The sequence below is a fragment of the Hyperolius riggenbachi genome, chromosome 2 (assembly GCF_040937935.1).
Source record: "Hyperolius riggenbachi isolate aHypRig1 chromosome 2, aHypRig1.pri, whole genome shotgun sequence".
NCBI lineage: Eukaryota > Metazoa > Chordata > Amphibia > Anura > Hyperoliidae > Hyperolius > Hyperolius riggenbachi.
In genome coordinates, this window is record NC_090647.1 from 40,694,510 (window position 1) to 40,706,917 (window position 12,408).

At 47.4% G+C, this 12,408-nt stretch overlaps 1 protein-coding gene across 4 annotated transcripts in view; it reads right to left on the bottom strand.

Moving 5' to 3' along the window:
• Positions 1-12,408, bottom strand: part of GDPD4 (glycerophosphodiester phosphodiesterase domain containing 4) — a 122,447-nt gene that overhangs the window by 7,801 nt on the left and 102,238 nt on the right. For all 4 annotated transcript variants that reach the window (XM_068266682.1, XM_068266683.1, XM_068266681.1 and 1 more), the window contains 4 exons: positions 11,756-11,980; positions 8,200-8,357; positions 3,940-4,087; positions 2,825-2,907 (listed from right to left, as the gene is read on the bottom strand). In XM_068266682.1, the coding sequence (XP_068122783.1) occupies positions 2,825-2,907; positions 3,940-4,087; positions 8,200-8,357; positions 11,756-11,980 (614 nt within the window). The remainder of the gene's footprint in view (positions 1-2,824; positions 2,908-3,939; positions 4,088-8,199; positions 8,358-11,755; positions 11,981-12,408) is intronic.

Genomic DNA, 12,408 nt, shown 5'->3' on the forward strand with positions numbered 1-12,408 from the left:
AAAAATTGATTGCAATTCTTAAATTGAACAGATATTTAAAAAATTGTATGTTGTGTGGCCACCTTTAGGCTTGTTTTCCACGGGAGGCTGAAGTAGGGGGATTCTGTCGCCTGTCAGCTGCACTCGTTCACTGGCGGGGTGCCTCCTAGGGCTTGGCATGGGCGGTAGACGGGGGCTCCCCAATTTAGTTACATCTGTGGCTGGTTTCAGATTGAAAAGCAGCGTTAGCGTTGCGCCCGATGCACCACATCACACCATCAAAAACAGGCCTTCAGGGAACACCACACTATTGCACGGTGTTTCCTGTCTGGCCATCAGCCAAACAGGAAGTGACACGCACTTGCTGTCACTTCCTGCTTCGGGTATGCGGAAGTGCACTGTTAAAACACGCTTCCGTGCATAAGCGCAGAGTCAGTGATTTTTTACTAATCCACGCGTCGCCATAGACTAATATGTCCCCGTTGGTTAGCCCGTCTCCCAGGCAACTACTTTGCTGGCTTTGTTTCCTTATGTAAGTTACAAGGTCCACCCACTTGTGTTTTGATAGGCCAATTTAGGCTAGGGGTGGAACCCACTTATTAGTATTACCACAATGGGCGGGGAGCTGCAGCGTGGGTCACGCCCAGCCTTCCACGTCACACTGCAGACCTATTGGGATGGCAGGTCATCGACTGCCTCCTCCTTTGATGCAGTTCAGGTTTTGTATGTCCCAGGTAGTGTGTCGGGGGGAGGGGGGGTACGTCAGCGGGAGTGAGGGTGTGGCCCGCGCCCTCGCTGATGTCGCTAGGAGTGTATTTTGCAGGCCCAGTACGGTCTGCGCCTGTGCAGGATGCTCCTGGTGACATCAGCGGGAGTGAGAAAACAGCGGCACAGGTGCAGTGGTTTTCCCGACTTTAGAGTAGGAAATTCCAGAAGTGAACCGGAGGCAGGGTCCAGAGCATCGGTGATTGGCTGCGCGGGCACAGGATGTCTGCGGGGGACCATTAGAAGCCCCGGGTAAGTTCAACTCTTTTTCCCCCTACCCCCCCTACAGTACTCCTTTAAATATATGGAGATTGCAATTATATTTACGGGACCCTCAGATTTATTTATATATGGAGTCAGGAAGGAATTTTTACTCCCCTTAAAGGTTATCTGGCACAAGCCTCGAGAGGTTTTTTTTTGCCTTCCCCAGGGTCACCTGAGATACATGAAGGTGCAGGAGAGAAAGGTACACAATGCTTATTGATTCATTTTTATTTTCTTCCTAAATATGTAACTATGTTAATCAGGACGTCCCTTAGCCATCCCTTTTCCAAGTTAAATAAACCCAGTTTGTCCAACCTTTCTTGTAAGAGAGACCTTCCATACCTTTGATTACATTTAGTCTTTGTACCTGTTCTAGAAGGTTAATGTCCTTCCTAAAGTGTGTTGCTGTACTGTATTCTATACTCCTGATGTGGCCTCACAAGTGATTTATACAGAGGGAGTAGTATACTAGCATCTCGTGATTTTACTTCCTGTTCTGTGCATCCCAGAATCTTATTTGCTTTAGCTGCTGCTGCTTGGCATTGAATGTATTGCATAACTTGTTTATGCTGTAAGCCATTTAGCTTATATGGTATGCTGCCTGCTGCTTGAAAGAAACATTTAGGCATGTCCACAGCCGGGGGCCACCAGTTATAATATGGAAGTGGAAATTAACGTATTTCAGTACAGGGTGATTAGGGGTGGAATGCACACTGAGGGCCCTTTTCCATTAGCTGTGATACGCATAAAAAAGCAGATTGCGGCAGTTTTGCAGATCGCAACAACACCACAATGAATTCCACAAGTGGGGGAGACAAAACAGTCGGTTGGTAGGCGCAAGACTCAAGCGAAAGCAGAGAATCCAAGCCCCAGACCAGCTAGCTAAGCACTTCAACCATTATTTCATCCCCATCAGAGACAAACGTGACAGCAAGGTGTGGATTGCTTGACAGCTGTTTCGCAAGTAGCAACTCACTTCTTCAGAGGCCACAAAGTCTTAATTCAATTGCTGAAGCGTTTAGCAAGCTTGTCTAGTGTTTGGATTCTATGGGCTCAATTCACAAAGCGGTGATAACCAAGTTAAAGACTTTAGGCGTGATAACCATTTTTATCATGCCTAAACTCAGTTTAGGCACGATAAGTTTAGGCATGATAAGTTTAGATAAGTTTAGATCGCGCGCCAAGTCCCGCACGCAAAGCAGCGCCATTAAACTCTATGCAAAGTGCACCACACTTTGCTAGCGCAAAACTTTTGATTAGCTGTGCACTGCGGTGCTAATCCAGTTGGTGCTTAAACTTATCACGCCTAAAAACGTATCACACCTAAACTTATCACACCTAAACTTATCATGCCTAAACAGAGTTTAGGCGTGATAAAGGGCTTTTCACTAGCGTGCTAACTGTTAGCACCGCTTTGTGAATCAGGCCCTATGTGTTCGTTTGTTTTGGATAGCCCCTCAATTAACATGTAAATCACGGTGCCGTTTTTCCATGAGTACCACGTTTTTCTTCCAAAATGCAAACGGTGGCCTGCACAATTTTTGGTGTGGTTGCGCTGTACGTTCCGGATCCCAGCAGTGGAAAGGTAAGCGCTTGCAATCACGTTACCAAGTAGAAAAGGGCCCCGAGTTTTCTTTTCAGCGCTGCGTTCCCCGGAGATCATTATGTACCCATGCACATGATATCTTCTGTGCGTCTTCCTCATTCCTCCTCTACCGACAGGAACACACCAGGACAGACAACACAAGCTATACGGAATGATGTCACACAATACACAGCAGACACAATTCATGAGTGAGGAGGAGGGGGAACTCACCAGTGCAGAACAAAGATAAGTGTGACCAGCAAGGCAGAAACGATATCTGTGAGAATCCACATCAGGTTATACTGAGCGGGAGTCTGGAACACAAGAGAGAGAGAGATCATGTGACTCCACGTGCCGAGACAGGGCAGGAGTGGTCAAGGCTAAAAAACGCACTTCGGGATTCTCAAAGATTAGTAGTTTGTTAGTGTATTGGTTAAGGGCTCTGCCTGTGACAAAGGCAACCAGGGTTCGAATCTCTGCTTCTCCTGTTCAGTAAGCTAGCACCTATTCAGTAAGGAAGCCTTGGGCAAGACTCCTTAACCACTTCAGGGCCATAGGCTTACAACCCCCCCTCCCCCCCAGTGACCGGGCTATTTTTACGAAGTAGTGCTCTGCAGCTTTAATAGCGCGCTGCAGAGCCATACTACTGAGCACACAAATTAATCCTTCCCCCTTTTCTGCCCACCAACAGAGCATTCTGTTGGTGGGCTCTGATCGCTGCTGGGTAACAGGGGCAAGGGAGCATGATGGAAGATGCTAAGGCTGCAGAGAGCATGCAGCACCTAGTGTCGCTCCAGTGTCCTAAACACGCCTCTTCCTCACCAACATCACTAACTAGTGTCCTGAGCACATGCTGCACACCCAATAGAGGAGCTGGAAGACAGCGACCACACCTCTCCAGATGGATAGCGTGGGATGGGGACACAGGAAGTGTCGTAGCAGAGGACAGTGCAGGTCTATGGTGAGTATAGTGGCAGACAATGGTGAGTATACCGTGCACCGTTTGAGTAAACCTCTCCTCATGCCCTGTGGTGTCTCTGGGTTGTAAAGGATTATCCCCAACAATGATACAGTCAGCGTACACACATCCAATTTTGATTGGCCAATTACACCACTTCCATGTGGTATGAGTGCAACAGAATTGTGAATTCTATGGACTGATTGTGTAGGTAAGTTCTCATTCTACATGGGAGTGGTAAAATTCGCCAATAAAAACTTCATGTGTCTATGCACCCTTAGTACTGAAAACTTGACAGGAGGGTTTACCCTTCCAAAAACTAGAAGAAAAAAAATCACTTTAGCGAAATCTTCCATATGGATAAGTGAGAGGTGTGCTATGCAGTTACCAGGAGAAACATAGGTTTATCTATCCTCTTCAGCAGGTGGACGGCGTTTGTGGTAACGGAATGGGCGCCCGCACACCAGGCCAGGGAGTACAGCCACGGCTCGCTGACCACGTACAGGTTGGTGGTGATGTTGGCAGCAGCGTACATTCTGTCAGGAGAAAACCAGAAGAAACTTGAATTACCCGTATATCCTCAAATATAAGTCGACCTCATCTATAAGTCGACTCCAATATTTGACCCTCTTAAGTTGTTTTTTTTATTGACTCAAGTATAAGTCTACCCAGCAAAGAGAATGGCTGCTCTAGGGGAATAGGAGAGGTTAATGACTGCACTGCATACAGTATTTCAGACATTAACCCCTCCTGTCCCTGTTTCTGGTTAATGAGCTTTCTGGTCATTAACCCCTCCTGTTATTGTGCAGCCAATAACTCCTCCAGGCCCTCAAGTAAAGCAATTATTCATTCCTCCCCCACCTCCCCGTTTCCTGTTTGTTCAACCAAAACAATGGAGTAGAGTTAAAAATGTAGTGCCTTTCTGCCAGCTCTCTCTGACTGCCATAAGAAACTTTTAAAGTGGGATGAAACTCAAATTTCATCTTTAGTCTATATCATTAAACACAGCGTAACACTAATAGAAAAAAAGGGTTTTGAAGCTAATGGAAGAGTTAATAATCAAACTTTACACTTGACTCAGAAGCCAATTGATAAGACTGTCCTTGGCCTCCACAGTTAGTGTGTGTGTGTGTGTGTGCACGTGTGTGTGTGTGCGTGTGTGCAGCAGTCCTCCTCTATCCCCATGTCCACCTGTGTCCTTGTGTCCTCCGCTGTTCCCCTTGTCCTCCGCTGTGTTTTTACTGGAGCCGATGGACCATGTCTCCGTCACTGGGGCCAATCACTGCACTGGCAGAGAAGCAGCAAGTGCAGTGATTGGCCCCAATGATGGAGCCATGGTCCCTCCTGCGAGACCATCGGCTCTAGTAAAAACACAGTAATTCAAGTTATCATACTACCCATAGGCTGAAGCTGCGCTGGGGAGCATAGCCTGGCATGGAGTCGGGAGACAGAGGGGGACACAGGGGGACTGTGGAGGACACGGTGACAGCGGAAGACACAGGGAACAACTGAGGACACTAAGAGGTCACAGGGACAGAAAAGAACAGGGGACATCAGGAGGACAAGGGACTTCAGGAGGATACAAGGACAGATGGAGACACTAGAAGGACATGAGGACACAGGGGGACAGCAGGAGGACACAATGACAGATGGGGACACTAGGAGGACATGGGGACAGAGGAGGACACAGGGACACAAGGACAGATGGGGACACTAGGAGGACTCGGGGACAGAGGAGGACACAAGGACAGATGGGGACACTAGGAGGACACGGGGACAGAGGAGGACACAGGGACACAAGGACAGATGGGGACACTAGGAGGACACGGGGACAGAGGAGGACACAGGGACACAAGGACAGATGGGGACACTAGGAGGACTCGGGGACAGAGGAGGACACAAGGACAGATGGGGACACTAGGAGGACACGGGGACAGAGGAGGACACAGGGACACAAGGACAGATGGGGACACTAGGAGGACACGGGGACAGAGGAGGACACAGGGACACAAGGACAGATGGGGACACTAGGAGGACACGGGGACAGAGGAGGACACAAGGACAGATGGGGACACTAGGAGGACACGGGGACAGAGGAGGACACAGGGACACAAGGACAGATGGGGACACTAGGAGGACATGGGGACAGAGGAGGACACAAGGACAGATGGGGACACTAGGAGGACACGGGGACACAAGGACAGATGGGGACACTAGGAGGGCACGGGGACAGCAGGAGGACACAAGGACAGATGGGGACACTAGGAGGACACGGGGACAGAGGAGGACACAGGGACACAAGGACAGATGGGGACACTAGGAGGGCACGGGGACAGAGGAGGACACTAAAGGTACAAGGGGGACACGGGTACACAAGAGGTACAATAATTGGTGGGAGAAGGTCCAGAAGACACCTCTGCACCATGGACACACCAGGATTATAGTATATTGTTTTTCTCTGGTTTTTGTCCTCTAAATCTAGTGCTTCTAATGGTGCCCATACATCAGAATATTTATGGGCAGATCGACCAAGACACAGATCTGTCTCTGATGGAATCTGATCAGAGAGAGGTCTGTCGGCTGCCCATACACCACAGGCCGATTCCCAATCCATTTCATGCTGAAATCTCTCTGGAATTGGCCGAGTCCACCACCTCGCTGTGTATACAGTAAATGTGCATGTATGTGTGCATTTATACATTACCTATTCTGTGTCGCGTGCCTGCCAATCCTCTCAATCTGCTGCTTTTCCATTAGCCGCATACAAGCCGCCGGCATGGTGCGTGACGTCACACGCAGGTGTGCTATGCACCAGCAGCGCGTACGGGGCTAACGCAAGAATGGCGGATTTGTAAGACGGACAGACACCGTAACACAGGATAGGTCATGTATAAACGCCCACATACATGTGCGGGAACAACGCCAGGGGTTTTGACTCATCCGTCACTCATCCTGATATCAGTCGCCATTACCACTGCGCACCCGACCGACCGCGACAGCCAGACATCTTGCAGCATTAATGCGATCAATTTGGCCTGAAATTGGTCACATCGTTGCTCTGGCACGCACTTGGTGGCACCGATTTTCACCCGATTCCGATTATCAAATCGCATGGTCGATTGGCCGCCAAGTTGCTTGATGTATGGCCACCTTTATAGTCAGTAGTCTCTTATAGTCCAAAAAACATGGTATATGGCAGTGATGGCTAACCTTGGCACTCCAGCTGTGGTGGAACTACAAGTCCCATGAGGCAGTGCAATACTCTGAGAGCTCTAAGCATAACTCGGAGAGGCAGAGGCATGATGGGATTTGTAGTTTTGTCACAGCTGGCGTGCCAAGGTTAGCCATCACTGGTATAAAGCATTGAAGTGTATGTAATAAGCTGTGCAAACAATGCAGAACAGCTTATGCTGTGCTGTATGCACAAGATGGGCAGAGAACATTCTCTTTGTTTGCACAGTTATTACTAGTCTGATAATCTGTCCTGCAAAGCAACGTCATTATCAGCTCGGGTGTGTGTAAATAAGCCTTCAAATGATATTAGTCATTTTTAGTTTTTATGTTCATTGTTGCTGTGTTTTAATTTAGAGTTTCATATGTCTTTATATCCAATTCGATTGAATTATTGAATCAGATGGCCGCAAAATCATTAGATGGGCACCTTAAAGGAACTCTAAAGTAAAAAAAAAGCAGTTTAACTTGCTCCCTACCGTAGTCATCTTGTGTCCATGCTATCCTTCCGGGACCCTCCAGCAAGCAGCGGCGACCCCCTAAAAGCTCTCCAGCCACGCGCCTCTTCCTCGTGGCCCCGTACATGGCAGCTTTCTGGTCATGCGCAGTACAGGTAAATCACTACTGCGCATGCTCAGAATGTTACCGGCTACAGGAGTGCAATCAGAGTATGTGAGGCTCGGGCCATGCAGTAGTCTCTGACTGGCCACGGCAGGCCAGCTTTGCGGGGGTCGCTGCTGCTGGCTGGAGGGTCTCGGAAGGACGGCACGGGCACAGAATAACTGCAGGGGGCTGCAAGAAGCTCCAGGTAAGGTAAACTGATTTTTTTTTTTCACTTGAAGAGAAACCGTGACCAAGATTTGAACTTTATCCCAATCAGTAGCTGATACCCCCTTTTACATGAGAAATCTATTCCTTTTCTCAAACAGATCATCAGGGGGCTCTGTATGGCTGATATTGTGGTGAAAACCCTCCCACAGGAAACTGTGAGGACCATGGTCCTGGCAGTTTCCAGGCTGTGAACCTCATTGCATTATGGGAAATAACAGCTGTTTTACTGTTTATAGCTGTTTCCAACTGCCACAAAAGCAAGCAGCATCTCCTGTCACTGATATCACCTGCCAGCAGTACAAATGTCACCATGTGATAAATGTCAGAATGTAAATCAGGGAAAGGAAAGATGTTACAATGGGCAAACACTGACTAAATCATTTATACATAATTATTGTAAAAATTAAGCACTTTTTTTATTACATTATGTTCACTGGAGTTCCTCTTTAAATAGCCCTCAAACAGCATTTTTCCTGGAAAAAAAAAACTCCTCTCCCCTCTATAAATAAACCCAATCAAGATTTTAATATCCATAAATACATTACTATTTAACTCTGGAGACGCACAACCACCATTTGCACAGTACCTGATGTCATGCTGGGACATTTCACTGTAAGGGAGGTTGAGTTTAACTATGTGATTACTGATCAGCTCATCCACAGGTGCCTTGAAGCCCAGGGTCTGCTGAAATCCTGGAGCTACGGACTGTACAAAGGAGCGCATGTCGCTTGCCAGCCACAGGACCTGCGGACGATAACAAGGCAGATGATGCCTCTGTGCTCTAAAAACAAACCGCAGCATAATAGCCTTTAAAGAAAAACATTTCTGGGTTACAGCTTACAGAACTCCTGCAATAAATCTGCAGTATGTCTGCTTCCAACAACTAAGGCTTTGGAAACTTATTCAAGAGAACCTAAACTGAGAGGGATATGGATGTTTCCTTTTAGGCCTCTTTCACACCAAGACATTGCGTTTTAGGGGACGTTAAGGTCGCATAACGTGCCCATAACGCAACGCATGGTGGTGTTGAAGTTGGACGTCAGATTAGGCCGCGTTATGCGGCTCTTGGTGCGCTGTTTTCGTTCTATCTATACCAGTGGTCCTCAAACTAAGGCCCGCGGGCCGAATGTGGCCCCCTGAGGCTTTTTACTGGCCCCCACGCACAAAATGTATTACTTATACTGTAGATGCGGTCAGCTACATCTTTAAATATTGGTTGTCCACATATAGAATAGCAGTGCTGACACCACCCATCCACATGGAAGCCAGAAAGCAGTAATTCACTGGTTTCCAATCAAATTCAATTCCAATTGGACTGCAGGTTGTCACCTGGGTATGCTTTACTGTCTGGCCCGCAAAGACTTCTACATCATTTTATGTATACTCCGGCCCCCCCAGCAGTCTGAAGTATGTTGACCCGGCCCTCGCCCCAAAACGTTTGAGGACCCCTGATCTATACTGATAGAACAGCCGCTCCAGGAAGTCTTTTTTTTCAAGGATTCGGATGATTTGAATCGGATCATTGAAAAGATCTGGATCTTTGAACCGAATCATTTGAATCATTTTACTAGGGAAGCAGACTGGGTGAAATGACTAGCAGGACAGGACTTTCTCTGCACATTCTGTATGTTCCTGTTTCTTCCAGACAGACATCCACTGTGAACCGAGTCTTTCATTGTGATGATCCGGATGATTCGACTCACAAAAAAGATCCGGATCAGATGAACGATTCATTCATGATCCAGATAACACCATGAGTCCAGATTATGTCACCACAGTGCAGTGAATATTAATTAGCCATGTGGCTAGTCACTGAGCATGTGCAAGCAGTCTAAGGCCTCTTGCACACTGCAAGCGATTCAGATTCAGATTCCGCTTTTTAATTGGTTTTTACTTCCGATTCCAATTTGCAGTTTGCTCCCTGCACACTGCAAATCGGAATCTGAATCGGATGTAAAAACTGATTAAAAAGCGGAATCTGAATCGGAATCGCTTGCAGTGTGCAAGAGGCCTAACGCAGCTAAAGCCCAGTATAACGCACAGCATGCAGCACTTTCCCAGAACGTGCAGCGTTACACTGTAACGCACCGTGGGCACTGTGAACAGCCCATTGATTTTTCATTACTGTGAGTTGGGCTGCGTTACAGGCTGCTCTAACGTGCGCCTGTAACGTCCCACTGTGAAAGCAGCCTTAAACAATACCAGGGCGTACGAGAGAGAACGGCACCGGAGACTTGGGCGCAGGACACAGCCAGTATATGGCTGATCCTGCTGCCGCACAAGTCCGGGCCGTGGTAATTACTATTCCCCCTCCAGGCCATGGATAGTGGGGGAATGAAATAATTTGGCTTCCAGCTATTGCTGGAAGCCGAATTATTGTTTTAAAAGCAACTTCAGATCCGTCTTCTGACGGCGCAGAAGTTACTCCCTGTGCCTGCGATAGCCGTAGTTCCTATTACGGCCTATTACGGCCTATGGTGGCGCTGGCTGCGCCCAAGTCTCCTGCGCTGCTGCGCCCAAGTGTCCAGCGCTGGATTTACCGTGTTCGATATCAGGTACCTGGCAGTCCTACTGACCTCTATGGCTGCAGTGGTGGCTGAATCACAGACCTGAAACCAGCATGCAGCTAATCCAGTCTGAGTTCAGTCAGAGCACCTGATTTGCATGCTTGTTCGGGGGCTGTGGCTAAAAGTATTAGAGGCACAGGATCAGCAGGAGAGTCAGGCAACTGGTATTATTTTAAAAGGAAAAAACATATCCTTCTCAGTTTAGGTTCCCTTTAAATTAGGGGAGTTCTCTCCCTCACGGGGTGCCTGGTGGTGGAATAACCAAATGGCGTTGAGCGCTACCTATATATATATATTTATATATATATATATATATATATATATATATATATATATATATATATATATACATACACACACACACACAACTAAATGTAATACATAAACTCAAAAATAAGGTAAACACTGTACATTTTCTTTGACAGCACAGCATCCAGTTATTTTTTTCCCCATTAGCTGCTAAATGCCTAAACCCGTGTGTTTGCTTGTTACAATGGTTAATTTGCATATATTCAGCAGTGGTGCCTGGGAGACATCTCGAGCTCACTCCAACCTGAATTATCGCAAATTCTTTCTGTTTTAGGAAAGCAAACTTTTGTTTTGCTTGTTACATAGTTGTATTATAGGGTTTAGGTTGGAAAAGTATCCTCATTCTCAGCCGATTCTGAAGAACGTAAAACAAGAAAAACCTCACAAAACCAGTTTCACTTTGTTTACACAACGGTATCCCACTGAAACCATAGCAACGGCCAAAGTTGTGTTCCACGGTTGATTTTATGTAATCGCTTAATGCATGAATGCAGAAAGGGACTTTTCCGTATGCCATAAGTACAATTCTCAGTTCAGACCAGAGCTTTGCTCCAGTAACATGCATTTCATTCCAATGATGCGCGCTGCTGACAACAGAACATTTTCACTGTAGAGCGCCAAATCTCAGCGAATGGAAATCTCTGTAGTCTCTGTACAGCAACAAAACACTGAGTTTTTTTATTAGCTCTAAAAGCAGCAGAAAACAGCATTTATGTTATTTCATCTCTTTGTACTTTATACAGGGAAGAGAGAAAAACTGGGAATACAGTAGGTTTATACACTTAGCCTTATAGCCAGGGCCGGAGTTAAGCCAAGGCCACATAGGCCATGGCCTAGGGCACCAGATGATCAAGGGGCGGGTGGGCAGCAGGCTATACTAGGGAAGGGTCACCTGGCTACCTATACTGGAGGGAGGGGTGGTCATCAGGCTAACTTTACGGAAGTCGGGAGGATCATCTGGCTTCTTATACTAGAGGGAAGGGGGGAGGGGTCATTAGGCTATCTAAACTGGAGGAGGTTGGGAAGGTTTATCTGGCTACCTATACTGGAGGTCTGGGGGGAATGGTCAACTGGCTGTCTATAATAGTGGGAATGGTCAATGGGCTACTTATACTGGAGGGAGGGGGAAGGGTTATTTGGCTACCTATACTGGAGGGGGGAGGGGACATCTGGCTACCTATATTGAAGGGCGGGCGACTGCTGACAGTGGCCTTGGTCGGTAAAGAGTGCAGATCCGGCCATGCTTATCGTCATGACATTGCCTACCAGCTTGGGATCAATGTTGGTTTCATTGAGTATGACATCCACTGTCCGAGTGATCCAGGAATCCCTGTAGGGGTGATCCACTGGGGGGCGGTACAGGTCAAAGATCACCGTCTTATTGGCTCGGTCTGCGAATTTCAGGAAGTCGCTCAGTTTGTAAACGGACTGATTCATGGCAGCCTGCTGGTCTTCCTTAGACAGGGTGTCAATGGAGGAAAATGGCGGTTTCTATGGAACACAGAAGAGTCAGAAATTTAAAGAGGACTTCCAGGATTTTTAGCATTGTATATTAAAAAAATAAATATCTGTTAAACCCTCCTCTGGAAGCGGGGTGCTGCAAAGACCCTTACATTGCATTCCTTGTGGGAACGAGATCTAGGCTACCAATCAACCCTCCTCCTGCAGTGCTCTATAAAAGGAGGCATGAGTCAAGACAGCACTCTACCCTCCTCCTGCAGTGCTCTATAATAGGAGGCATGAGCCAAGACACCACTCTACCCTCCTCCTGCAGTGCTCTATAAAAGGGGCAGGGCCAAGGCTACCACTCTCCCCTCCTGCTGCAGTGCTCTATAAAAGGAGGCATGAGCCAAGACAGCACTCTACCCTCCTCCTGCAGTGCTCTATAATAGGATGCATGAGCCAAGACACCGCTCTAC